Below are 26,616 nucleotides of genomic sequence, written 5' to 3'. Positions count from 1 at the left end.
CTGTTTTCCATAGTGGTTGCACCAATTTACATTCCCATGAACAGTGCACAAGGGCTCCCTTTTCTCTACATTCTTACCAACAATTGTTATTTGTTGTCTTTTTGATAATAGCCATTCAACAGTTATGAGATAACATCTCAATAGGTTTCGATTTGCATTTCCTGGATGATGAGTGATGTTGACCATCTTTTCATATACCTGTTGGCCATCTGTACGTCTTCTTTGGGAACACGTCTATTCAAATCTTCTACCCATTTTTTACTCGGATTGTTTGCTTTTTTGCTATTGAGTTGTATGAGTTCTTTACATATTTCGGATATTAACCCCTTATCAGATATGTGATTTGCAAATATCTTCTCCCATTCGGTAGGTAGCCTTTTCATTTTTTTGATGGTTTCCTTTGCTGCACAGAAGCTTTCTAGTTTGATGTAGTACCACTTGTTTATTTTTCCTTTTGTTGCTTTTGGTGTCAGAACCAAAAAATCATCACCGAGACTTATGTCAAGGAGCTTACCATGTATGTTTTCTTCTAGGATTTTTATGGTTTCAGGTGTTACACTCAAGTCTTTAATACATTATGAGTTAACTTTTGCATATGGTGTAAAATAGTGGTCCACATTCATTCTTTTGCATGTAGCTGTCCAGTTTTCCCAACACCATTTATTAAAAAGATTGTCCTTTCCCCATTGTATATTCTTTCCTCCTTTGTCATAAATTTATTGATCATATATGTGTGGGTTTATTTCTGGGCTCTCTATTCTGTTTCATTGATGTGTGTGTCTATTTTTATGCCAATACCATACTGTTTTATTGTACCTCTGTAATAAAATTTGAAATCAGGAAGCATGATGCCTCCAGTTTTTTGGTTCTTCTCAACACTGATTTGGCTATTCAGGGTCTCTTGTGGTTCCGTACAAATGTTAGGATTGTTTATTCTATTTCTGTAAAATATGCCATGGGAATTTTGATAGGGATTGCTTTGAATATGTTGATGGCTTCGGTGCTATGGACATTTTAACAGTATTCTTCTAATCCGTGAGCACTGAATGTCTTCATTTATTTGTGTCTTCGTCAGTTTTTTCATTAATGTCTTGTATTTTTCAGTGTACAGGTCTTTTACCTCCTTGGTTAAATTTATTCCTAGGTGTTTTATTCTTTTTTGTATATGGGATTTTCTTAATATATCCTTTTGATAGCTTGTTGTTAGTGAATAGAAACAACAGGTTTTTTTGTATTGATGGTGTGTCTTACAACTTTCCTGAATTCTTTGATTAGTTCTAATAGTTTTTTGGTGGAGTCTTTAAGGTTTTCTGTATATGACATGTTATCTGCAAATAGTGACAGTTTTACTCCTTTTCTGATTTGGATGCCTTTTATTTATTTTTCTTGCCTAACTGCTCTGGGTAGGACTTCCAATACTTTGTTGAACAAAAGTGGTGAGAGTGGGCATCCTGTCTTGTTCCTGACCTTAGAGCTTTCAGCTTTTCAAAGTTGAGTATGGCATCACCTGTGGGCTTGTGATATATGGTTTTTATTATGATGAGGTATGTTCCCTCAATACTCACTTTGTTCAGAGTTTTTATCATAAATGGATGTTGAAAATGTAAAATGCTTTTTCTGTGTTTATTGAGATGATTATATGATTTTTATATTTCATTTTGTTAATGTGGTTTTTCACATTGATGAACCATCCTTACATCCCTGGAATGAAACCCACTTGAACATGGTATATGATCCTCTTAACATATTGTTGAATTAGGTTTGCTAATATTTTGTTGAGGGGTTTTGCATCCATGTTTTTAGGGATATTGGCCTATAATTTTCTTTTCTTGTGGCATCCTTGTCTGGTTTCCATATCAGGGTTATGCTGGCCTTGTAAAATGTGTTTGGAAGGGTTCCCTCCTCTTCTATTTTTCTGGAAGAGTTTGAGAAGGAATGGTATTAAATCTCCTTTGAATGTTTGGTAGAATTCATCAGTAAAGCTGTCTGAGTCCTGACTTCCATTGTTGGGAGATTTATGATTACTGATTCCATCTCCTTACTAGTAATTTGTCTGTTCAGATCTTCTGTTTCTTCATGATTCAGTCTTGGTAGTTGTGTGTTCCATTTCTTTGAAGTTGTCCAGTTTGTTGGCATATGACTGTTTATAGTAGTATCTTACGATCCCTTGTATTTCTGTGGTATCAGATGTAACATCTCCTCTTTGATTTCTGATTTTGAGTCCTTTTTTTCCTGAGTGTAGCTAAAGGTTTATCAATTTCGTTTATTTTTTTTTTTCAAAGAACCAGCTCCTAGTTTCATTGACATTTTCTGTTCTCTTTTTAGTCTTTCATTTATTTTGCTCTGATCTTTGTTATTTCCTTCCTTCTACTAATTGTGGGCTTCAATTCTTCTTTTCCTAGTTTCTTGAGAGGTAAAATTTGGTTTTTTGAGACCATTCTCATTCCTTGATGTAGGCATTTATTGTTATGAACTTCCCTCTTAGAATTGCTTTTGCTGCATCCCATAATTTGGTATGTTGTATTTCCATTTTCAATTGTCTGAAAGTATTTTTTAAGTTTCTCTTGCTTTCTTCTTAGATCCATCGGTTGTTCAGTAGCATGTTGTTTGTTTAATCTCTACCTATTTGTGAATTTTCCAGTTTTCTCCTGTAATCAATTTCTGGTACATACCACTGTGGTCAGAAGAGATGTTTGATATGGTTTTAATCTTTTTAAATTTAGTAAGACTTGCTGTGGCCTAACATATGGTCTATCCTGGAGAATATCCCATATGCACCTGAGAAGAATGTGCCTTCTGTTGCTTTTGAATGGAACGTTCTGTATTTCTGTTAAGACCATCAGTCTAACATGTCATTTAAGGCCAATGTTTCTTTATTGTTTTTTTGTCTGGGTGATCTGTCATTTGTTGAAAGTGATGTATTAAAGTTCCCTGTTGTTGTTGTATTCCTGTCTATTCTCCCTTGAGGTCTATTAATATTTGCTTTATATAATTAGGTGCTCCTAGGTTATGTGCACAAATATTTACCAATGTTATATTCTGTTGTTGAATAACCACTTTAGTATTATGTCATGATCTTTGTCTCTTACTACAGTCTTTGTCTTAAAGTCTATTTCATCTGATGTAAGTATAGCTACCCCAGCTTTCTTCTGGTTTCCTTCTGCATGGAATATCTTTTTCCATCCCTTTGTGTGTGTCCTTACATGTGAAGTGAATCTCTTGAAGCAACAATTAGATATATATTTTTAATCCAATCACTCTATCTTTTAATTGAAGAATTTAGTTTGTTTACATTTAAAGTAATTATCGGTAACTATGTACTTGTACCATTTTGTTGTTTTCTGGATGCCTGTAGTTCCTCTGATCCTTTCTTCTTCTTTACTGTCTTCCTTTGTGGTTTGATGACTTTCTTTAGTGGCATGCTTTGGTTTCTTTATCTTTTTTGTATATACTATAGAGTTTTGGTTTGTGGTTACCATGAGGCTTACTTAAAACAACTTATAACAGTCTGTTTTAAGTTGAGAACAACTTAAATTTGAACACATTCTAAAGCTCTAACTTTTATTCCCCACTCCATTTCATGTTTTTATGTAAAATTTACATCTTTTTATCTTGCGTATGCCTTAATTTATTACAGTTATAGTTATTTTTACTACTTTTGTCTTTTAACCTTCATACTAGCTTTACAAGTGGTCAGTTGACCACCTTTAGTATATATTTACCTTTTCCAGTGAGATACATACTTGAATATGTTTTCTTATTACTAATTAGCACTCTTTCTCTAAAGAAGTCCCTTTATTCTTGTAAGACCAGTGTAATAATGAACTTCCTTAGCTTTTGCTTATCTGAAAAACTCTTATTTCTCCTTCAATTCTGAATTGACAGCTTTGCCAGGTAGAGTATTCTTTGTTGGCAGTTTTTTCCTTTCAGCACTTTGAATATATCATGCGGCTCCCCTCTGGCTTGCAAAGTTCCTCCTGAAAAATGTGCTGATAGTCTAACGGGGGGGTTCCCTTCTGTGTAACAAGTTGTTCTTTTCTTCGTGCTTTTAAGATTCTCTCCTTCTCTTTTTTTTTTATTAATTTATTTATTTATTTTTGGTTAGGTTGGGTTTTTCTTGCTGCGTGCAGGCTTTCTCTAGTTGCGGTGCACAGGCTTCTCATTGTGGTGGCTTCTCTTGCTGCAGAGCACGGCCTCTAGGCACACGGGCTTCAGTGGTTGTGGCTCGCAGGCTCAGTAGTTGTGGCACACGGGCTTAGTTGCTCCGCGACATGTGGGATCTTCCCAGACCAGGGCTCGAACCCGTGTCCCCTGCATTGGCAGGCAGATTCTTAGCCACTGCACCACCAGGGAAGTCCCTCTCCTTCTCTTTAACTGTTGGCATTTTAATTATGTGTTTTGGTGTGGTTTTCTTCGGGTTCATCTTTTTTGGAACTCTCTGGACTTCATGGATCTAGATAACTGTTTCCTTCCCTTGGTTAAGGAAGTTTTCAGCCATTATTTCTTCAAATAAGTTTTCTGCCCTTTCTCTCTTCTCCTCCTGGGACCCCTATAATGTGAATGTTGGTACGCTTGATGTTGCCCCGTATGTCCCTTAAGCTTTCTTCCCTGTTTTTCATTCTTTTTTCTTTTTGCCTCTCTGATTGACTGAATTCCTCTACCCTATGTTAGACTTCACCAATCCTTTCTTCTGCTTCATCTAGTCTGCTGTTGAGCCCCTCTAGTGTATTTTTCAGTTCAGTTACTGTATTCTTCAGCTCTGTGACTTCTGTTTGGTACTCTCTGTTACGTTCTGTGTCTTTGTGGAAGTTCTCACCGTGTTCATCCTTTCTTGTCTCAAGCTTCGTGAACATCTTTATGGCCATCATTTTTAACTCTTTATCTGGTTAAGTTACTTATCTTCATTTCATTGAGCATTTTTCCTGAGATTTTTCTTGTGTTTTTCATTTGGAACATTTTCCTTTGTTTCACATCTTCCTCGATGCTGTGTTTGTTTCTGCGTATTAGGTAGAACAGCCACCTCTCCCAGCTTTGATGGCGTGGCCTCATGTAGAGGATGAACCGTGTCTTCCTACCCTGCCCTAGCTCTTGGTTGTCTCTCAAACTTTTGTGATTGTCCAAGCAGCCTAGTTTATTTTTAAGAGCCTCCGGTAGCTGAGGGTGTGACAAGACCTGTCAGTGTCTCCAAGAGATGGATCTCAGTCATCACTTAGATTCAGTCATCACTTAGGTCTCAGTCATCACTTAGATTGGAAACCGGAATCTCAGGCAGCAGCTTTTAAAGTATGCACGTATGTACAGTCCTATGGGACCACAAGTATAAGCACCACCCCCCACCACCACCACCAGTGACCTGGAGGTGTCTGCCGGGTGGCAGTCATAAGTACTGGGACACCACATGTATGTATAAGCGCCTTTCTGGAGATGCCTATGAGCTGGAGTGAGGCAGATGGAGAACACAAAGATTGCGTCCACAGGCCTCTGTTCCCTGAGAGCATCTTGTAGGCCTCTAAATGTGCCAGAACAGAAGGCTATGCCTGTGGCCAAAGCTCCAGGACAAGCGAATAGGACTCTTTCACAGAAAGACTGGGGTGTGTTTCAGTCTGCTGCCTGGCAGTGCCCTGGGGGGGTGATAGCCTGCCAAGAGCTGCCTCTTCAGGTGTTAGAGTCCCATGGGACCCAGAAACATGAGCTCCTCTTGGGCTCCAGAGCCCAAGGGGCAGCCACTGTGCAGCAGCCACAAAACTGGGGCTCCTGATGTGGTAAAAGCTCTCCCTTGGGCTGCTTGTTCAAAATAGAGATTTGCAGACCTCACGCAAGACCTGCTGAATTTGAATACAAAAGTCTGGTTTGTATTGTGTTTTTTACCAAACATCCCAGCTGCTGTTAGGATTGGGCACATTTGGCTAACACCAGATTAGTTATTTCTTAGAGAATGTTATCCACTGGCTTCCCTGAGCCACAGCATTGTTCTGTCTTTCCCAGCTATGAGAATATTAGCTGTGGTGTCGGCCAGTCACTCGTTGACTCATTCATTCATTGAGTGAGTGAGTATTATTTAGGAAAAGGCTTATTGATGCCGGGCACCTCCGTATTCTTCCCTTTGATTCATAAATGCCTTGTTCCTCCATCACCTTACTTGATCCCAGTTTTATTAAGGGCCATATTCAGGGACCAAAAAAAAATTGCTTTTTTTCTTTCTCCTCTGTCCAGCTGCATTCCCGGGTTCTGCAGCTACCCTCCCACTATTGCCCAGCACAGCAGATACCTATTATGGAAGCTGTCTGCCTGCTCATCATGCAGGTGGCTGTAACCCCACCTCCCTTCTGCCCTTTTTCCTTCAGGGAACTCTGCCGCTTTATCTCTATGTCCATTTATACCCAATTTCTTTTCCTTCTGCTGCTTCTCTGAAGCAGTGTTTTCTTTAAATCTCCTGCCTTCCTAGTTTGCTTTCTCCCGGCATCTTTTCTGAGCTTTCAACCCACTCCCATGACTGTTCCTCCATCGTCTCCATCCTGCTTCCTACACAGTTCCCTTCTCCCCTTCTCCCCTGTGGCAGACATCACTCAAGAATCACATCAGCTTCCCCCTCCTCCCTCTTTATAAGAGGTCCAACTGTGGCTTGAACCTGATTTCTCTTTGCCCTGAAAGGTCACTGTCTATGAACCAAAGCTGACACGTGAAATGACCACTTTTTACCATCTGGACTCTAGAAACCACCTCCTAGTTGTGCCCTAAATAGTAGCCTTTTTTCCTCCCCTTCTCTCCCTGCATTGGGACCACTCTCCCTGCACTCCATTCCTCTTACAAGTACTTCCTGCCTACCTTGAATGTTTCTTTCACTTCCCCATTTTTTTTAACCTTTATAGGGATAAAAATAAACCCTCTGTGAAAGCCTGTCTGCATGTGTCATGTCACAGTAGGCCCTGCCTTCTGGAAGCTCACATACTAAGAGAACAGCCTGGAAATCTGCCCCCCTCACACCTTCCCTGTGAAGCCTGTGGCTGAAGGCCTGGCACTGAGGGAGGGAAGGAGCGGGCCACCCTCTCCCAGCTCCTTCCATCACCTCTTCTTGCTTTCCTAAAAATCAGGCAGCAGCCACAGTGATCCCACGCCCTAAACTGAGCAGTCCTTGGGGGGCTGATCCCTACGCCTTGGCCTCGTTGGTGTGACCACCACTGAGATACTGAGATGTGTTTGGGGAATGGGCGACTTCTTTTTTTCCAAGTGGAAATTTGGGGCCCAGAGATAAAAGGGCAGAAGGGTGGTTGTGTGTAACACACAAAATTGTCTGTTCCAAAGAATCTGAAAACGAAAAAAATATATATATGTACTGAATCACTTTGCTGTACATCAGAAACTAACCCAACATTGTAAATCATTCCAACTACTTACCCTTGGTGGGAGCATGTTTAAATACAACTGAGCCTTTAATATCAGGCCACATTTGTTGAGGTCCATTTACTCATAATTTTGCTAATGTTAAGCACATTAATAACTAGTAACTGCACTTCAGACCAGTTCTTTACGTAATTTGAAAGGGAAAGCAAGCACTAAATGTTCTCTGGTTTATAGGCTATGATAATTGACAAAACTTTTTAATTCACAGTTATTTCCAGGGTCGCTTAGAGATTTTAACTGAGAAGTTCACTTTCAGCTTTGTGTTTGCATGAGTTTTAGTGTTACAGTCACATTGTGCGGGTGACCCCTCTCATGGAGACACATGCTCTGCTCTCGTTTCTGCCCCAGCTGCTGCCCCATCGAGAGCATCTTCGTTTCCTGAGCTACGTTTCCCTCTCTCCTCCACCTATATGAACCTGAGCGGTAGCAGCACGCCCTCCACTGCACAGAGGGGCTCATTTCACCCATTCCTCCCGTCCCCAGGATAAGCAGAGATGAGCTGTTACTGTAGTTTAATATTTGTATTTTTAAAAATTGTCACCTTAGAAGGGGCTTGGGATGTTGGGCTGCTGTAAATCGAAAACTGTACAGGTTTCTGGTAATTGACTATATTGCTGAACTGAATGAAGAAGCATTTTCAGAACTCTAATGGAAAACTGATGAATTCATAAGAGTGCTAACAAAAGATCAAGATGAAAAAAAAATTAATCACATGGGACTGAGTGAACTGATGAGGATGATTATAATTTCTGTGACTTTCTGTTTGAATTAAAAAAACCAAAATGATCTTCCCAATGAACAGAGTTTACTACATCACTTCCCAGCTGAGTATCTCTCAGTGTCTTTTTGTCCTCACTGGAAGTATGATTCTTGTTGTGCTGGTAAACGTTTAACAATCAGCTCCTGGAAGGAGGCACAGGCCCTGACCTGCAGCACTTGTCAGTTATTGTGGTGTAGATATACTCCTACCTCAGCTGATTTCAGGTTACCAAAGTGATGTCACTGAAAGCAAACTGGGAAGAGATGTATACAGATACACTTCTGTATAGAGTTTCCACCATATAGATACCACCACAACATAGAAAATAGCAAAAAAATGTAATCAACCAGTGATGAGTCTTGAGTACCATCTTTTTAAAATATGATTTATTTAGTCGTAAGTTTACATAATTGAACTTTTTTTAAGTTTTTTTGATGTGGACCATTTCTTTTTGTCTTTCTACATTTTTACACTTAAGATTATAACCCTATAAACTCATTTATCAACTATCTTCCTTTTCTATATTATTCTTGGCACTCAACTAAGACTGCCAAAGTCTATCGTACCTTGTATTTTTACATTCTCAAATAAGAACTTAAGATTATAAGATGTGCGTTAAAAAAACAAAAACAAAGAAAACTGATGCCAAGAGTTGCTTAGTGTGTCCTTGGGAAGGAGGAGGAGCCAACACCAGTTAACCTGTGTTAACTCTGCTGGGTGACCCAGCACTCACTGTCACGTGCTCTGATTTGGTTCTCACACCACCCTGGTTACATCCAACTGCAGAAACCAGTGGGCCGTTCCTGGGATACAGAACAGACGTGGGCCAGGGATGCAGGGAGTCCACATGGAGGGCAGTCAGATCCCAGCTTCCAGTGCAGTTAAAAATAAGCTTTACTATCCCCTCAAACAAGCATCAGCAAGCCTCCCTGGCCTGGCTGCAAAACCCACCTCTCTTGAAGTAGGTCCCTTCACCCCAGCCTGAATCTCTCGACTCTGCGAGGAAACACGAGGAGCTGCCCTGGGTCCCACTGTAGACAAGCAGCTCCTGCCAAAGCAGACACATTGCCTCGGTGCAGGACTGACTTTTCCAAGACTCACCCCACTAGAAATGGGACAGTGGGAGGTTATAAAAAAGTGAATTAAGGTTGGAGGAAGTCAGTTCCCAGTTCGACTCAGCTTTAGAGTGACCACTGACGGCCTGTTAGACTAGAAACTGATTCCAGGTAACAAATGACTGACAAATATATTGTAACAGAAAATGGGTAAAACTTCGAGTGGTTCTCCTGTGGGCATGAGAAGCAGCTTTTCCCTTGTCCCTTCCTGCAGGAGAGTTCTCGGCCTCGGACAGCTCCCTCAATGACATCCAGGAGACCCAAAGGCCGCCCATTCCCGACCCCGGCCTCATGCCCCTGCCCGACGCTGCTGCGGATCTGGATTGGTCCAACCTGGTGGACGCCGCCAAGGCATATGAGGGTGAGTCTACTGACGGTCCGGGCTGGGCCACACTGAGGTCCTGGGCAGTGTGAGTGCTCTGGACACACATCTTACCACCACAGCCAGAAACCAGCTGAGCTAACAGTCCTTGAGCACTTGGTAGGGGCCCCCACTGTCAGATTTAATCAGGTGGAACCCAGTGTTTCCTCTACATAGGAATTCGTCACACGGATGCCTCGCCTCCCTGTACCTGAGAAGGGCAGAGTGCAGGGGAATCCCAACTGTCACGTGAATGAAAACAGCACGTGTCCGGGAGAGTTTTTTATCACGTCGTGAAGACGTCATTGCTCAACGCACAGTTGGATCTGTTAGGATGCTTGGCCTGCTTGGCCCGGCCCCAGGCTCCTTCCTCTGCTCTTCTCACTCATCTCTCGGGTGTGTGGTAGCAGATGTGCTTTCTGCCTGCTTCGTTCCTACGTCAACCTACTTGCTGTGTGCTTGCGTTAAGCCAGTGGTTCTTCAGTGCAGGCCCTTAGACTAGTGCTGACCTGCTCTGCTGAAATAGAAAAAAACTAAAAGTATTGCTGTGTGTGTTGACATGAGGTTGTCAGAGGTCTTTTTTTGATAGACTGACTCTGAGGTTGCCCTTCCCGATTTTTTGATGCTAAAATGGTCTTTGTAAAATGATGGTGCTAGCAGATGATTGGTTTTGAGGTTTTGTTTTATTGCCCTTACTTGGAAGGATTGAAAGTTGCTCTTCAGTCAAGCTCCAGTTTGGGGGAGCCAATTGCCTAGGCCATGGAATTCAGCAGTCAGACAACCACAGAGCAGTGAACAGTGAATCCCCATTTTAGCTGATGGCAATTCCCCAGGACTAACTTGATTGTCAGTTTCAATGTGTTGGTCACTCTCCTTCATATAAAATCACAGTTCTGTTTTTTGTTTTAATTTTTATTGGAGTCTAGTTGATTTACAGTGTTGTGTTAGTTTCAGGTATACAGCAAAGTGAATCAGTTCTACATATACATATACCTATTCTTTTTTTGATTCTTTTCCCATATAGGACATTACAGAGTATTGAGTTCCCTGTGCTATACAGTAGGTCCTTATTAGTTATCTGTTTTATATATAGCAGTGTGTACATGTCAATCCCAATCTCCCAATTTATCCCTCCCCCCCTTACCCCCTGGTAACCATAAGTTTGTTTTCTTTTTTTTTTTCTTTAACATCTTTATTGGGGTATAATTGCTTTACAGTGGTGTGTTAGTTTCTGCTTTATAACAAAGTGAATCAGTTATACATATACATATGTTCCCATATCTCTTCCCTCTTGCGTCTCCCTCCCTCCCACCCTCCCTATCCCACCCCTCAAGGCGGTCACAAAGTACCGAGCTGATCTCCCTGTGCTATGCAGCTGCTTCCCACTAGCTATCTACCTTACGTTTGGTAGTATATATATGTCCATGCCTCTCTCTTGCTTTGTCACAGCTCACCATTCCCCCTCCCCATATCCTCATGTCCGTTCTCTAGTAGGTCTGTGGCTTTATTCCTGTCTTACCCCTAGGTTCTTCATGACATTTTTTTTCCTTAAATTCCATATATATGTGTTAGCATACGGTATTTGTCTTTCTCTTTCTGACTTACTTCACTCTGTATGACAGACTCTAGGTCTATCCACCCCATTACAAATAGCTCAATTTCATTTCTTTTTATGGCTGAGTAATATTCCATTGTATATATGTGCCACATCTTCTTTATCCATTCATCCGATGATGGACACTTAGATTGTTTCCATTTCCGGGCTATTGTAAATAGAGCTGCAATGAACATTTTGGTACATGACTCTTTTTGAATTTTGGTTTTCTCAGGGTATATGCCCAGTAGTGGGATTGCTGGGTCATATGGTAGTTCTATTTGTAGTTTTTTAAGGAAGCGCCATACTGTTCTCCATAGTGGCTGTACCAATTTACATTCCCACCAGCAGTGCAGGAGTGTTCTCTTTTCTCCACACCCTCTCCAGCATTTATTGTTTCTAGATTTTTTGATGATGGCCATCCTGACTGGTGTCAGATGATATCTCATTGTAGTTTTGATTTGCATTTCCCTAATGATTAATGATGTTGAGCATTCTTTCGTGTGTTTGTTGGCAGTCTGTATATCTTCTTTGGAGAAATGTCTATTTAGGTCTTCTGCCCATTTTTGGATTGAGTTGTTTGTTTTTTTGTTATTGAGTTGCATGAGCTGCTTGTAAATTTTGGAAATTAATCCTTTGTCAGTTGCTTCATTTGCAAACATTTTCTCCCATTCTGAGGGTTGCCTTTTGGTCTTGTTTATGGTTTCCTTTGCTGTGCAAAAGCTTTGAGGTTTCATTAGGTCCCATTTGTTTATTTTTGTTTTTATTTCCATTTCTCTAGGAGGTGGGTCAAAAAGGATCTTGCTGTGATTTATGTCATAGACTGTTCTGCCTATGTTCTCCTCTAAGAGTTTGATAGTTTCTGGCCTTACATTTAGGTCTTTTATCCATTTTGAGCTTATTTTTGTGTATGGTGTTAGGGAGTGATCTAATCTCATACTTTTACATGTAGCTGTCCAGTTTTCCTAGCACCAATATTGAAGAGGCTGTCCTTTCTCCACTGTACATTCCTGCCTCCTTTATCAAAGATAAGGTGACCATATGTGCGTGGGTTTATCTCTGGGCTTTCTATCCTGTTCCATTGATCTATGTTTCTGTTTTTGTGCCACTACCATACTGTCCTGATTACTGTAGCTTTGTAGTATACTCTGAAGTCAGGGAGCCTGATCCCTCCAGCTCCGTTTTTCTTTCTCAAGATTGCTTTGGCTATTCGGGGTCTTTTGTGTTTCCATACAAATTGTGAAACTTTTGTTCTAGTTCTGAAAAGAATGCCAGTGGTAGTTTGATAGGGATTGTATTGAATCGGTAGATTGCTATGGGTAGTAGAGTCATTTTCACAATGTTGATTCTTCCAATCCAAGAACGTGGCATATCTCTCCGTCTATTTGTATCATCTTTAATTTCTTTCATCAGTGTCTTATAATTTTCTGCATACAGGTCTTTTGTCTCCTTAGGTAGGTTTATTCCTAGATATTTTATTCTTTCTGTTGCAATGGTAAATGGAAGTGTTTTCTTGATTTCACTTTCAGATTTTTCATCACTAGTGTATAGGAATGCAAGAGATTTCTGTGCATTAATTTTGTATCCTGCAACTTTACCAAATTCATTGATTAGCTCTAGTAGTTTTCTGGTAGCATCTTTAGGATTCTCTTTGTATAGTACCATGTCATCTGCAAACAGTGACAGCTTTACTTCTTTTCCGATTTGGATTCCTTTTATTTGTTTTTCTTCTCTGAATGCTGTGGCTAAAACTTCCAAAACTATGTTGAATAAGAGTGGTGAGAGTGGGCAACTTTGTCTTGTTCCTGATCTTAGTGGAAATGCTTTCAGTTTTTCACCATTGAGGATGATGTTGCCTGTGGGTTTGTCCTATATGGCCTTTATTATGTTGAGGAAAGTTCCCTCTATGCCTACTTTTTGCAGGGTTTTTATCATAAATGGGTGTTGAATTTTGTCGAAAGCTTTCTCTGCATCTATTGAGATGATCATATGGTTTTTCTCCTTCAGTTTGTTAATATGGTGTATCACGTTTATTGATTTGTGTATTTTGAAGAATCCTTGCATACACCACTTGATCATGGTGTATGATCCTTTTAATGTGCTGTTGGATTCTGTTTGCTAGTATTTTGTTGAGGGTTTTTGCATCTATGTTCATCAGTGATATTGGCCTGTAGTTTTCTTTCTTTGTGACGTCCTTGTCTGGTTTTGGTATCAAGATGATGGTGGCCTTGTAGAATGAATTTGGGAGTGTTCCTCCCTCTGCTATATTTTGGAAGAGTTTGAGAAGGATAGGTGTTAGCTCTTCTCCTAATGTTTGATAGAATTCGCCTGTGAAGCCATCTGGTCCTGGGCTTTTGTTTGTTGGAAGATTTTTAATCACAGTTTCAATTTCAGTGCTTGTGATTGGTCTGTTCATATTTTCTATTTCTTCCTGATTCAGTCTTGGCAGGTTGTGCATTTCTAAGAATTTGTCCGTTTCTTCTAGGTTGTCCATTTTATTGGCATAGAGTTGCTTGTAGTAATCTCTCACGATCTTTTGTATTTCTGCAGTGTCAGTTGTTACTTCTCCTTTTTCATTTCTAATTCTATTGATTTGAGTCTTCTCCCTTTTTTTCTTCATGAGTCTGGCTAATGGTTTATCAATTTTGTTTATGTTCTCAGAGAACCAGCTTTTAGTTTTATTGATCTTTCCTATTGTTTCCTTCATTTCTTTTTCATTTATTCCTTATCTGATTTTTATGATTTCTTTCCTTCTGCTAACTTTGGGTTTTTTTTGTTCTTCTTTCTCTAATTGCTTTAGGTGCAGGGTTAGGTTGTTTATTTGAGATGTTTCCTGTTTCTTAAGGTGGGCTTGTATTGCTATTAACTTCCCTCTTAGAACTGCTTTTGCTGCATCCCATAGGTTTTGGGTCGTTGTGTCTCCACTGTCATTTGTTTCTAGGTATTTTTTTATTTCCTCTTTGATTTCTTCAGTGATCATTTCGTTATTAGGTAGTGTATTGTTTAGCCTCCATGTGTTTGTATTTTTTACAGATCTTTTCCTGTAATTGATATCTAGTCTCATAGCGTTCTGGTTAGAAAAGATACTTGATACAATTTCAATTTTTTTAAATTTACCAAGACTTGATTTGTGACCTAAGATATGATCTATCCTGGAGAATGTTCCATGAGCACTTGAGAAAAATGTGTATTCTGTTGTTCTTGGATGGAGTGTCCTATAAATATCAATTAAGTTCATCTTGTTTAATGTATCATTTAAAGCTTGTGTATCCTTATTTATTTGCATTTTGGATGATCTGTCCATTGGTGAAAGTGGGCTGTTAAAGTCCCCTACTATGAATGTGTTACTGTCGATTTCCCCTTTTATGGCTGTTAGTATTTGCCTTATGTATTGAGGTGCTCCTATGTTGGGTGCATAAATATTTACAATTGTTATATCTTCTTCTTGGATAGATCCCTTGATCATTATGTAGTGTCCTTCTTTGTCTCTTCTAATCGTCTTTATTTTAAAATCTATTTTGTCTGATATGAGAATTGCTACTCCGGCTTTCTTTTGGTTTCCATTTGCTTGGAATATCTTTTTCTATCCCCTTACTTTCAGTGTATGTGTCTCTAGCTCTGAAGTGGGTCTCTTGTAGACAGCATATATATGGGTCTTGTTTTTGTATCCATTCAGCCAATCTGTGTCTTTTGGTGGGAGCATTTAGTCCATTTACATTTAAGGTAATTATCGATATGTATGTTCCTATTTCCATTTTCTTAATTGTTTTGGGTTCGTTATTGTAGGTCTTTTCCTTTTCTTGTGCTTCTTGCCTAGAGAAGTTCCTTTAGCATTTGTTGTAAAGCTGGTTTGGTGGTGCTGAATTCTCTCAACTGTTGCTTGTCTGTAAAGGTTTTAATTTCTCCATTGAATCTGAATGAGATCCTTGCTGGGTAGAGTAATCTTGGTTGCAGGTTTTTCTCCTTCATCACTTTAAATATGTCCTGCCACTCCCTTCTGGCTTGCAGAGTTTCTGCTGAAAGATCAGCTGTTAACCTTATGGGGCTCCCTTGTGTGTTATTTGTTGTTTTCCCCTTGCTGCTTTTAAAATGTTTTCTTTGTATTTGACGGTTTGATTAATATGTGTCTTTCTCCTTGGATTTATCCTGTATGGGACTCTCTGTGCTTCCTGGACTTGACTATTTCCTTTCCCACATTAGGGAAGTTTTCAACTATAATCTCTTCAAATATTTTCTCAGTCCCTTTCTTTTTCTCTTCTTCTTCTGGAACCCCTATTATTCGAATGTTGGTGAGTTTAATGTTGTCCCAGAGGTCTCTGAGACTGTCCTCAGTTCTCTTCATTCTTTTTTCTTTATTCTGCTCTGCAGTAGTTATTTCCACTATTTTATCTTCCAGGTCACTTATCCGTTCTTCTGTCTCAGTTATTCTGCTATTGATCCCATAGAGTATTTTTCATTTCATTTATTGTGTTGTTCATTGTTGCTTGTTTCATCTTTAGTTCTTCTAGGTCCTTGTTAAATGTTTCTTGCATTTTGTCTATTTTATTTCCAAGATTTTGGATCATCTTTACTATCACTATTCTGAATTCTTTTTCAGGTAGACTGCCTATTTCCTCTTCATTTGTTAGGTCTGGTGGGTTTTTATCTTGCTCCTTCATCCGCGGTGTGTTTTTCTGTCTTATTTTGCTTATCTTACTGTGTTTGGGGTCTCCTTTTTGCAGGCTGCAGGTTCGTAGTTCCCGTTGTTTTTGGTGTCTGTCTCCAGTGGCTAAGGTTGGTTCAGTGGGTTGTGTAGGCTTCCTGGTGGAGGGGACTAGTGCCTGTGTTCTGGTGAGTGAGGCTGGATCTTGTCTTTCTGGTGGGCAGGTCCACGTCTGGTGGTGTGTTTTGGGGTGTCTGTGGCCTTATTATGATTTTAGGCAGCCTCTCTGCTAATGGGTGGGTTGTGTTCCTGTCTTGCTATTTTTTTGGCATAGGGTTTCCAGCACCGTCGCTTGCTGGTCGTTGAGTGAAGCTGGGTGCTGGCGTTGAGATGGAGATCTTTGGGAGATTTTTGCTGTTTGATATCATGTGGACCTGGGAGGTCTCTTGTGGACCAGTGTCCTGCAGTTGGCTCTCCCACATCAGAGGCACAGCACTGACTCCTGGCTGCAGCACCAAGAGCCTTTCCTCCACACGGCTCAGAATAAAAGGGAGAAAAAGTAGAGAATTAGTAGAAGTAGGAAGAAAGAAAGGAAGGAAGGAGGGAGGGAGGGATGGTGGGAGGAAGGAGGAAGGAAGAAAGGAGGGAAGGAAGGAAAAAAGAAAGAAGGAAGATAAAATAAAATAGAGCAAAATATAATAAAGTTATTAAATTTAAAAAAATTATTAAAAAAATTTTTTTTAAAAACGACGGACAGAACCTTAGGACAAATGGCCGAAGAAAAGCTATACAGACAAAATCTCCCACAGAAGCATACACATACACACAAAAAGAGGAAAAGGGGAAAAAATCATAAATCTTGCTCTCAAAGTCCACCTCCTCAATTTGGGATTTTTCGTTGTCTATTCATGTATTCCACAGATGCAGGTACATCAGGTTGATTGTGGAGCTTTAATCCGCTGCTCCTGAGGCTGCTGGGAGAGATTTCCCTTTCTCTTCTTTGCTCTCACAGCTCCCGGGGGCTCAGCTTTGAATTTGGCCCCACCTCTGCGTGTAGGTCACTGGAGGGCGTCTGTTTTTCACTCAGACAGGACGGGGTTAAAGGAGCCGCTGCTTCGGGGGCTCTGGCTCACTCAGGCCAGGGGGGGGAGGGAGGGGCACGGAGTGCGGGGTGGGCCTGCGGCGGCAGAGGCCAGCATGACGTTGCACCAGCCTGAGGCTGGCCGTGCGTTCTCCCGGGGAAGTTGTCTCTGGATCCCGGGAACCCAGCAGTGGCGGGCTGCACAGGCTCCCTGGAAGGGGGCTGTGGATAGTGACCCGTGCTCGCACACAGGTTTCTTGGTGGCGGCAGCAGCGGCCTTAACGTCTCATGCCCGGCTCTGGGGTCCGCGCTGATAGCCGCGGCTCGTGCCCGTCTCTGGAGCTCCTTTAAGCAGCGCTCTTAATCCCCTCTCCTCGCGCACCAGGAAACAAAGAGGGAAGAAAAAGTCTCTTGCCTCTTCGGCAGCTCCAGACCTTTTCCCGGACTCCCTCCCGGCTAGCCGTGGTGCACTATCCCTTTCAGGCTGTGTTCACGCCGCCAACCCCAGTCCTCTCCCGGCGCTCCGACCAAAGCCCGAGCCTCAGCTCGCAGCCCCACCCGCCCTGGTGGGTGAGCAGACAAGCTTCTCGGGCTGGTCGGCACCGATCCTCTGTGCGGGAGTTTCTGCGCTTTGCCCTCCTCACCCGTTGCTGCACTCTCCTCCGCGGCTTCGAAGCTCCCCCCCCCGCCCCACCCCCCGCCGCAACCCACAGTCTCCGCCCGCAAAGGGGCTTCTAGTATGTGGAAACCTTTCCTCCTTCACAGCTCCCTCCCACTGGTGCAGGTCCCGTCCCTATTCTTTTGTCTCTGTTTTTTTATCTTTTACCCTACCCAGGTATGTGGGGAGTTTCTTGCCTTTTGGGAGGTCTGAGGTCTTCTGCCAGCATTCAGTAGGTGTTCCGTAGTTGTTCCACATGGAGATGTATTTCTGGTGTATCTGTGGGGAGGAAGGTGGTCTCCGTGTCTTACTCTTCCGCCATCTTCCCCTCGTTCTCCCTCCATAAGTTTGTTTTCTACATCTGCAACTCTACTTCTGTTTTGTAGATAAGTTTATTAGTACCCTTTTTTTAGATTTGACATATAAGTGATATCACATGATATTTGTCTTTCTCTGACTTACTTCACTCAGGATGACAATCTCTAGGTCCATCCATGTTGCTGCAAAGAAGTTTTGGTTTTTCAGTGGGAGATTTTTTTTTTTAATTTGATTTTGTTTCTTGGCTCAAGCCTGAAGTCTGTGTATTTTGAAACAGAGGTGGTGTGGGCCTAGGCTAAAGCCCACCAAGGTGGCCAGGAGTCTTAGGGAAAACATACTTGAGGAAGCCTCAGGAAGCTTAGTACTAGCTCTTTAATGCGCTTTATGTTGTCACTGAGTGGAAAGCATCGGTCTGGAAATTTGGCACGAGGCCTGTTTCCAGGGAAACAATAGAATGGTACTTTTATGAGCAAGGGAAAAGCTGGAATCGAAGCTGAGTCACAACAACTGTTTTTAAAAGAGAAATTACAATGTTACTATCCTCTTCCAGCTAAAACAGTAAAAAAATTTTCCTACAAGGGTTGGGAGGTAAGGTTTCCGATGCATTCCTGCCCTTTGATTAGATCTGACTGTGCATGTAGGCCATTTCTTTTAGAAATGGAGGGCCCCCATAGAGAGGGCCCAGGATCCAGTTCCAAAATACTGAATGGTTTCTTCTCTCCGTTTCAGTCCAGAGAGCCTCGTTCTTTGCTGCTAGTGATGAAAACCATCGCCCTCTGAGTGCTGCATCCAACAATGACCAGCTTGAAGAACAGGCTCTGGCCCAGATGAAGTCTTACAGCAGGTTAGTCATCCAGTGGCGAGGGTACCACTCCACACCACACATCACCTCCATTAGTGACAGACCGCAGGTGTGGGGAAGAGGCGATGGAGGCCACACGTATCAGCTGAATGAAGGTCATCACTCTGGTGCCAGACACGTCACTTTTCGTTCGAATGCTTTGTAACCAAATACTCTAAACACCATGAAACTGTTCTTGATGGCTTAAAGGTCATCATTGTGAATATTCGTTATTATTTAATGCCGTCGTACATTTCTATCCTCAGGGTTTATTAGGTAAGGTAAGAGAAATCATGTGTGCTGAACATCCTCGGACTCCTATGCGTTTAGTCCTTGAGTCTGGGTTTTGAGTCTGCCAGTTTTGAAGCTGTCAGTTGGTCATGCTTGTAAATGTGCCTGCATCTTAGCAGCCCCCAGCGTTCTGCTTCAGACCTACGTTAGAACTGGGCCACCGGGATAGGTAAGATGTATGTAAACTAAGACGTTAAAAGCAGTAGCTGAGTGAAGGGCATGGACTCTGACTTCTGCTTAGCTATGTAGAGGCTGACTCTTCCATTTCCCCCTCAGTGTCAAATGGTGAGGTTGTTGGATAAATGTGTGACGTTCCTATATATTAAAGCATCCCAGCAGTCAGCCGTGGACACACAGTGAGCCCTCCCTAATGGAGAATAATTTCATCAGCTTGAAATCTCTTAAAACCTTTTGATGATGGATAAGAATCCAGGTATCTAGAAAACTTGGTCAGAAACAGCCAGTAACGGGAAGAGTGAGGTTGGCATAGGTTTGCACAGATATACCGGCGACTTGTGCTTGAAGACTTCTGAAGCAAGTCTGTAAGGAAACCCTCTTCAAGAGGAAGTAGAAGAGCAATGGGTTGTTTGTTGTGAGTGTAACAGATGCTGCATTTATCCTACTGTTGGGACAGTTGGGGAAGGAAAGAGGCAGTGAGTTTGGCTGTTGAGAACTTTTTTAAAAATTGCAGAGTCGAGGGGAGAGCCCCAAATGTCCCTTTTTAGGATGAAGAGAAGTCTGAGTGAGCAAAGACAGTTCTCCTGAGAAAGGATTATTAAGCGGCTCCTAAATCTTTGTAGAACCTGTAGAAGCTTAAGATGAGGATGATGATTGGGTCTTTGTTCGGTGTGGATGAGCAAATGCAAATGGGGTTAAATATGTTCTTAAAGATTATCAGTGCACTCACAGTCACAGAATTCATTTTGCAGACCTTCAGAAGTCAAGATACGCCACAGAGAGTTACTAACAGCCTGCAGTGGCTGCGTCAGCCCTGCCAGGAGCGGGGACTGTGGACTCAACGGCTTGTGAAGGACAGCCCTGCCCCCATCCCCAGCCTCTGTTTTCTGTTCAACACCACTCTTATTCTGTCACATCCTTGGCCTTCAACCCATTCAAACCTGACCTACTTGTGAGGTGCGGTGGATTGCAGCTGACCACTTCCCTTTTAAAATCCATTCACTGTCAGCTTTTGATTGGTCGTCCTGTCTTTCTTAGAAGTGAGGAGGTCATTATCATTCCATTTTATTTACAGCCTTGGGACACTCCATGCCACTGTGGGCTTGCTGTGGACCTAGAATTAGCAGAAGACGTTGACACAGCTTATTTTAGGTCAGGAATTCCAACTTGAACTTTGATTTTTAAAGTAAAGAATACCTTTTATTTCATGACGCCAAGAGTTCAGAGTCACCACCTCTTCCCCTTGACCTCTGGAAAGAGGCAGCTGCCAGTTGGTTCCATGGACGCCTTCAGAGTTTTGGTTGTGTGAGGCTGAGGTGGTGTTTCTGGCTAGAACTCACCTGGAAACGTTTTGGAGCTTGAATTCAAGTCGAGGAGAGTCTGGGAGGGAGAGTTGACAGGTCTTCAGCCCCCGCGAAGCTGTCCTCTGTCCAGCTGGTTGCATGGCCTCTCGTCCTCTGCCTCCCCTTCCTTCTGATGCTCCACTGGCATGGCCATTTTTAGCACTTAAATGAAATGGGAGAAAATAAGAAAATTGTGGGCCGTAGAGTTTGCTGATCATAATAGCGAAGAGCTTAAGACATTAAGGTTGGACTGAGAAGCTTCTGAAAGATGTAGCCTTATTTTTTTAATATTTGAAGATATTTAAACTAGTCTAAGTTAAGACGTGGGCCCGATGACTTAGTCGCCACCGGGTGAGCGGCCACAGGCTTTACTTACTTGGGTTGCCCCAACGTAGAGCCTGCCCTAACCCTCCCCCAGCCAACATGCACACACAGAGGAGTAACTCTCCTCTTCTTAGAGCCTCTAAAGAGATACTCATTTCACTGTTTGACAGTTGTGTCTGCCAGAAAGTTGTTCTTGCGCTGCCAAAGAGACCATTTTCACTTATTGTCCTATATTGTCACAAAGATGCAGCATCTTAAACAAAGGAAGCCATTGATTGGCTGTAGTTCACACTTGTATTACCTTTTGTTAAGACTGCCATTTTCTTTTTTAAAATGAAAATGCACGGTTGTGTCACCATCCTGAGTAATTTGACATTGAAAACCATTTTGTAAATTAATTCAGGCGCCTCCTTAAAAAAAAAAATGCCAAACAAAGCCAGCCATGGAGGGTCCTGCCAGCAAGGTCTTTTGTTTCTTGTTCCCAGCAGTAAAAATTCCTCTCCCACTCTGGCTTCTAAAGTGGACCAGCTGGAAGGTATGCTGAAGTTGCTTCGAGAAGATCTGAAGAAGGTAAACCTTATTCTCAAAGCAGGTCACCCAGTCCATGCAAGCTGCCCTTGAACCGTGAGAGCCCTTTGTCAGCAGTGTTTGTTAGTGGAATAAGATGTGGTTGTTTTCCCTACTTTCTCCGTACACATGTTTAGGGAGCTGCTTAGAGCTTGGTTCCCACTGACACACATAGTGCAAGAAAGCTTTCATTGCCACACGCACAGAAAAAGCGTTCCCTTTTTTGTGAACGCCTTTAGACCTCAGCCAGCCCTCTCCCAGCCTCCGCACCCCTGGTCCATAGCCCAGACCCACGTGTCCTCACTGCTATTCAGGCTCTTGCACCAAAAGAATTAGATGCTATTTGTTTGTTTCTTGAGTGGCTTTATATTAACACAGGAGCCCCCAGAACAATCGTCTAAAATGTAAGACAGCCCTTATTCCTTGCAACTTAACAAAGACATTAAACTACTCAGTCATGTATTTACATTCCAAAATCAGCCTGTAGCGGATGCCTCTGGGAGTCCCGTTCCCTGGGTGAGAGCATCTTAAGGCCCAGCACCAGGCCACATAGACAGCTCTTCAGTGGAATGAAGGAGGGAAGTGGGTGAAGGGCGCACGCAGATCCACAGCCACTCCTCACGGCTGGGCAGGGGGAGGCCACCCTCTTAGTTCTTTCCTGCTCTGCTCGCCCTCCCAGGAAAAAGAAGACAAAGCTCACCTTCAGGCGGAGGTTCAGCACTTGCGAGAGGACAACCTGAGGCTGCAGGAGGAATCCCAGAACGCCTCCGACAAGCTGAAGAAGTTCACAGAGTGGGTCTTCAACACCATCGACATGAGCTAGGCCGGGAGGGGGGGGCCGCAGGGGCGCGCGCCCCTTAGTGCCGCCAGGAAGGCATCCTCCGAGCTCCTGCCCCAGCTCCCAACTTTGCCCCCTTTAGGGGAGCGCACAACACAACAATTGCAGATCAACAATCATTATCTGCCTTTTGTAGAAAAGAAAAAGAAAAAGGTAAATAAAAATTTTAAAAAGTAAAATAAAAGTTTAACTGCTAAAATGTGAATGTCTTTATTTTTTTGCACAATATCTATCTTTATCTGTTATGTATTTAAAAAGAAACTGGGGCTAGGACCAGGGTTCCCCCCACTGGCCCATCTGCCTCTATTTCCATCAGCTCTTTCTTATCTATTTCAGGTAACCCAAGCTTTCCCTCAGTATCCTGACAAATGTCATTATTCCTAGGAAGAAAATAAAGTTTTTAAAAACTGTTTATTTGGGGAGGGGGATTTTCTTACCTTCGTTCCTAAAATGCCTGGGGAGGGAGGTGCTTTGAGAAAATGCCTACCTCCCTCGAATGGCTTGTGCATGAGCTAGTGATGTCTGTCCCTATCTATCTCACAGAGATGAGCAGGAACGGGGTTACTTGTCAATAACAAATCAGTGAACCAGAGAGAGGCAGAGACGGAGGCTGTGGGCCACACCCCTTTCCCATCCTGCATTATGACATCACTACTTCTTCCTTTCCCTGGGAAAATGGTCCCAGGTGCTGTGTGCTCCTCTGAGCTGGAGCCCTTTTTGTTTGTTTGGCTTAAGTCAGTCCCTCTAAAGTGGGATCAGCCTTTCTGTAGCCTCCTGGCTCCAAACAGTAATTGGTTTCAGAATTCCTCCAAACTAAAAATCATATGATTTATATGCATTTTGGTCAAAAGTAGAGTTTTTGTTTGAGATTTTTAAAGATAACAATGTGGCAAAATTGTATTTTTAGCTTGCTCAAAATGATCTGATTAATAAATTAGTAAATCCTTCTCTCCAAAGCAAGACTTCACCAGTATTTGTAACTAGGAAAAGTGAATGTTAAATTGTGAACTTTAATACTTACTTGTTAGGAGCAATGACTGTGATCATGGAATGGCCTTTTGAGACCTGCATGTCCCAGTGTGCAATTTCAGCCCAGCATTTTCTGCATCCTTGTGTGGCATCCAAAGGATTCTTCTGCAGAAATGATTGATGTGCTATTTTTCCTGTCTAGTGATGCAGCTGCTTTGGGCCCCTGGCCATTGTTCCAAGGCTCTCAGTCCTGCACAGAACAGAGAAACTGGGTCACTAGTGCTGAGAGGCCCCAGGGGAGCTCCTGGTGGCCTTGTTTCTTGCCTTCACAATTGTCACTAAATTACCACCTGTGCCCCTTCAGTGGTAACTCTGGTCTAAGGGAACGTTCAGCTATCCAGTGGCACCTGCTCAGAAGTTCCCTGCCCCAAGTAATCTCAGCCCATTCCTCTCTCCATCCCTGAAAGAAACGGGATGGATTTTCCTCTCTTCTCCCCCGCACCCCCATCACTAGACTTTTATGCTACAGTTTCGTTCAGATTGTGATTTCTCCATGGGATTTTTTTTTTTTTTCTGGTGACATTTCTGTCATGGAAATAGGAAGATTTCGGAGTGCTCTGTAAAGATCTCAATTGTCTGTCTCTTTCTCTCTTTGACTTGTATGAAGGAGATTGTACATTGCCTGATATCTCTTTGTAAATGAGAAATACTGCTAACATCCAAGCATTCTGAAGTCTTGCTTATCCTTCTGAGTTTAGTTTTTATTTTGTTTTACATTTTGTTTGGGGATTTGGGGCAAGCTATTTATTAGAGTTTTGCAACAGAGTTCTTGTTTGAAGCCTTTAAAGACTACTTGTAAAATTCAAATAAAATTCATTTTAAACACTCTTTTAAAACACTTTGGTATTATTGCTTGAGGTTTTCTTATTTATTTATTTTTTTCTTTTCCTTTCTTCTCTTTTCTTAACATCTTTACTGGAGCACAACCGCTCCACAGTGGTCTCTTAGCCTCCGCTACACAACAAAGCGAATCAGCTATACACACACATACACCCCCATATCTCCTCCCTCCCGTGCCCCGCGCCCCCCACCCTTCCCATCCCACCCCTCTGGGTGGTCACAGAGCACCGAGCTGATCTCCCTGTGCTATGCGGCTGCTTCCCACTAGCTATCTGTTTTACATTTTGTAGTGTATCTATGTCCATTGCCACTCTCTCACTTCATCCCAGTTTACCCTTCCCCCTCCCCATGTCCTCAAGTCCATTCTCTTTCTTATTTGAAAGACCACCCAGTAACTCATTGACCCTCCTTGTATCCTTATTTTTCCATCAGACTCCATTAACACCCAAGATGATCCTTGAAACTTTGTCCCTTTTAGAATTTTAATAAGCTTTTATACTGTCTGTTCACGTCCATAGAGAATTCCTAATTTGCCCTCTCTGCTTACGATTTAATATTTGCAGAGCACTTTATAATCAGCACCCTCTTCATTACCCGTGTGTGGACTGTCCGTAACAACACTCATTCCCTGAGACCAGCACATTTTGGACTCCTCTACAGCATCTCCCCAACTGTCAATGTTAGATGTCGTATGTTGAGGGAATACAAATGCCTGTTAATATTAGGCTGTGCAAAATGTAATTAGGAAAGTTAATCTACTGAAAAAAATCACAATGCATTCCAGAGCCAAATGGAACCAAATTTTTTAAATCTACCATGTCACTGTTCCTCTCCAGTGGTGCAGCTAATTGAGAGCTGACAGTATAGTTTCTTCCTTTTATTTGGTTCAGCACTTCTACAAATTCTAGAATTACAAGACGGGCTAAGACCGGATGCCACAAGATACTCTGATTAGCAAGCTAAAGAGTCTGTTTAGACCATGATTTTTACCTGGTTTAGAGGGTTTCCGAAGGGCTTGGACGTGGGTTGTGAGTTCCTGGGAGAAGGCGCCACCTACATTGATGGAGGATCTTCATCCATGAGCTGACTGGAGGGGCCAATTGGTTGCACTGCAAGTCTGCTGCAGGTGATAAACAGATTGGGTTGTGTTGGATTACTGACTCTGTAGATGGGGATAAAAATGGTAGTACAAGGGCAAAGGAAATAGGCCCAGCAAGCTTAAGCCATTTGCCTCCAGTTAAATGCAGAGCAATGACCTGAGCAGATTACAACCTCACAGTAGATATAGGTAGCCACCTGGTGCTGTTTCCCCAGAACGAACAAAATCGAGATTAAAGTGCAAGGTGGCACACCTTGGTCAGAAATGCACTTAAACAGTAAAGATGTGGGCATTGTTAAAGATGAACTGTGTTATTTTAAAAGAATGAGAGCACAGTAATACCTTTTCCCTGTATGAATTATGCCACTACAGACCTGTCCATAAGGAATCAACATACTCTAATAAAAAAGGCATTTGACTTGGACTCAAATCCCATCCAATTGTGTAATGGCTGTGTCTTTAGGTACATTACCTAATGCGTTTCGTTTCCTATCTGGTGAAACAGCAACAGGCTCATACTGTTTTAAGAATTAAGTGGGATCATATGTGTAAAGCCGGTAACTGGCAAATTCAAGGCACTCAATAATTATGTGTCTTTCCTTGTCTTCCACCTCCAATATGTTAGGGCTTTGATGTTGTTTTTCTAGGAGTCCTGACATATTAATAGGAGAGGGGGATGGAAGAGCCAGAATGAGCTCGTCCACTCTGCCTAATATCCGCCCGGGGCTTTTCACCCTTTGCCGTGTATTTTAGAACAGTGACTCAAACTTGAGCTTGCATGACAATCACCTGGAGGGTTGGTTAAAACCCTGGGTCACTGGGTTGCATCCCCAGGATCTGTAATTGGGCAGGCCTGGGGTGGGAACTTCGTATTTTCTCCAACTTCGCAGGTGATGATTTAGAAGCAGGACTTTGAAGAATAGAGATAACAAGAGGATAGCCATGCCCATTAGTAATTGAAAGAAATAGATGTTATGATGCGAGGCTCTTGACCATGTCCAGAAACCTGAGTATTATTTTGACAGGTTGGCTAACCACAGAGCACCTTGCCGGAGGAAACAGGCTTAAATTATGGCTAAAGAGAGCTTAGGCAAAATAACTTTTTTTTTCTTTTTTACTAAAAAGGTAATTTAGAGACCCCTTTGCATGAAATTTTCTGCCACTTGACTTTTAAATTCTTGTGTTACCTGGATGTGACTGGATTGTCCTTAACTACCACTAATGGTATGACACTAGTTACCAGGTCAGCAAGGAATGACCCTGGTGACCTTGAGGGGCTAACAGTTTGGGAGCCAGTGAAGAGCCCTCAGCCAGGCCCACAGTGCGCGGCTTCACAG

General features: G+C 42.3%; 1 protein-coding gene across 19 annotated transcripts in view; it reads left to right on the top strand.

Moving 5' to 3' along the window:
* SIPA1L1 (signal induced proliferation associated 1 like 1) overlaps positions 1-24,188 on the top strand; it is a 500,730-nt gene extending 476,542 nt beyond the window's left edge. For 16 of the 19 annotated variants that reach the window (XM_069540429.1, XM_069540435.1, XM_069540433.1 and 13 more), the window contains 4 exons: positions 9,491-9,637; positions 18,660-18,774; positions 21,392-21,476; positions 22,153-24,188. In XM_069540429.1, the coding sequence (XP_069396530.1) occupies positions 9,491-9,637; positions 18,660-18,774; positions 21,392-21,476; positions 22,153-22,296 (491 nt within the window). In that variant the 3' untranslated portion in view covers positions 22,297-24,188. The remainder of the gene's footprint in view (positions 1-9,490; positions 9,638-18,659; positions 18,775-21,391; positions 21,477-22,152) is intronic. The other 3 variants (XM_069540434.1, XM_069540432.1, XM_069540430.1) reach the window with 1 other exon arrangement.
* The last annotated feature ends 2,428 nt before the right edge of the window (positions 24,189-26,616 follow it).

The sequence above is a fragment of the Delphinus delphis genome, chromosome 2 (assembly GCF_949987515.2).
Source record: "Delphinus delphis chromosome 2, mDelDel1.2, whole genome shotgun sequence".
Taxonomy (NCBI): domain Eukaryota; kingdom Metazoa; phylum Chordata; class Mammalia; order Artiodactyla; family Delphinidae; genus Delphinus; species Delphinus delphis.
This window is presented reverse-complemented; position numbering and strand designations above follow the sequence as displayed.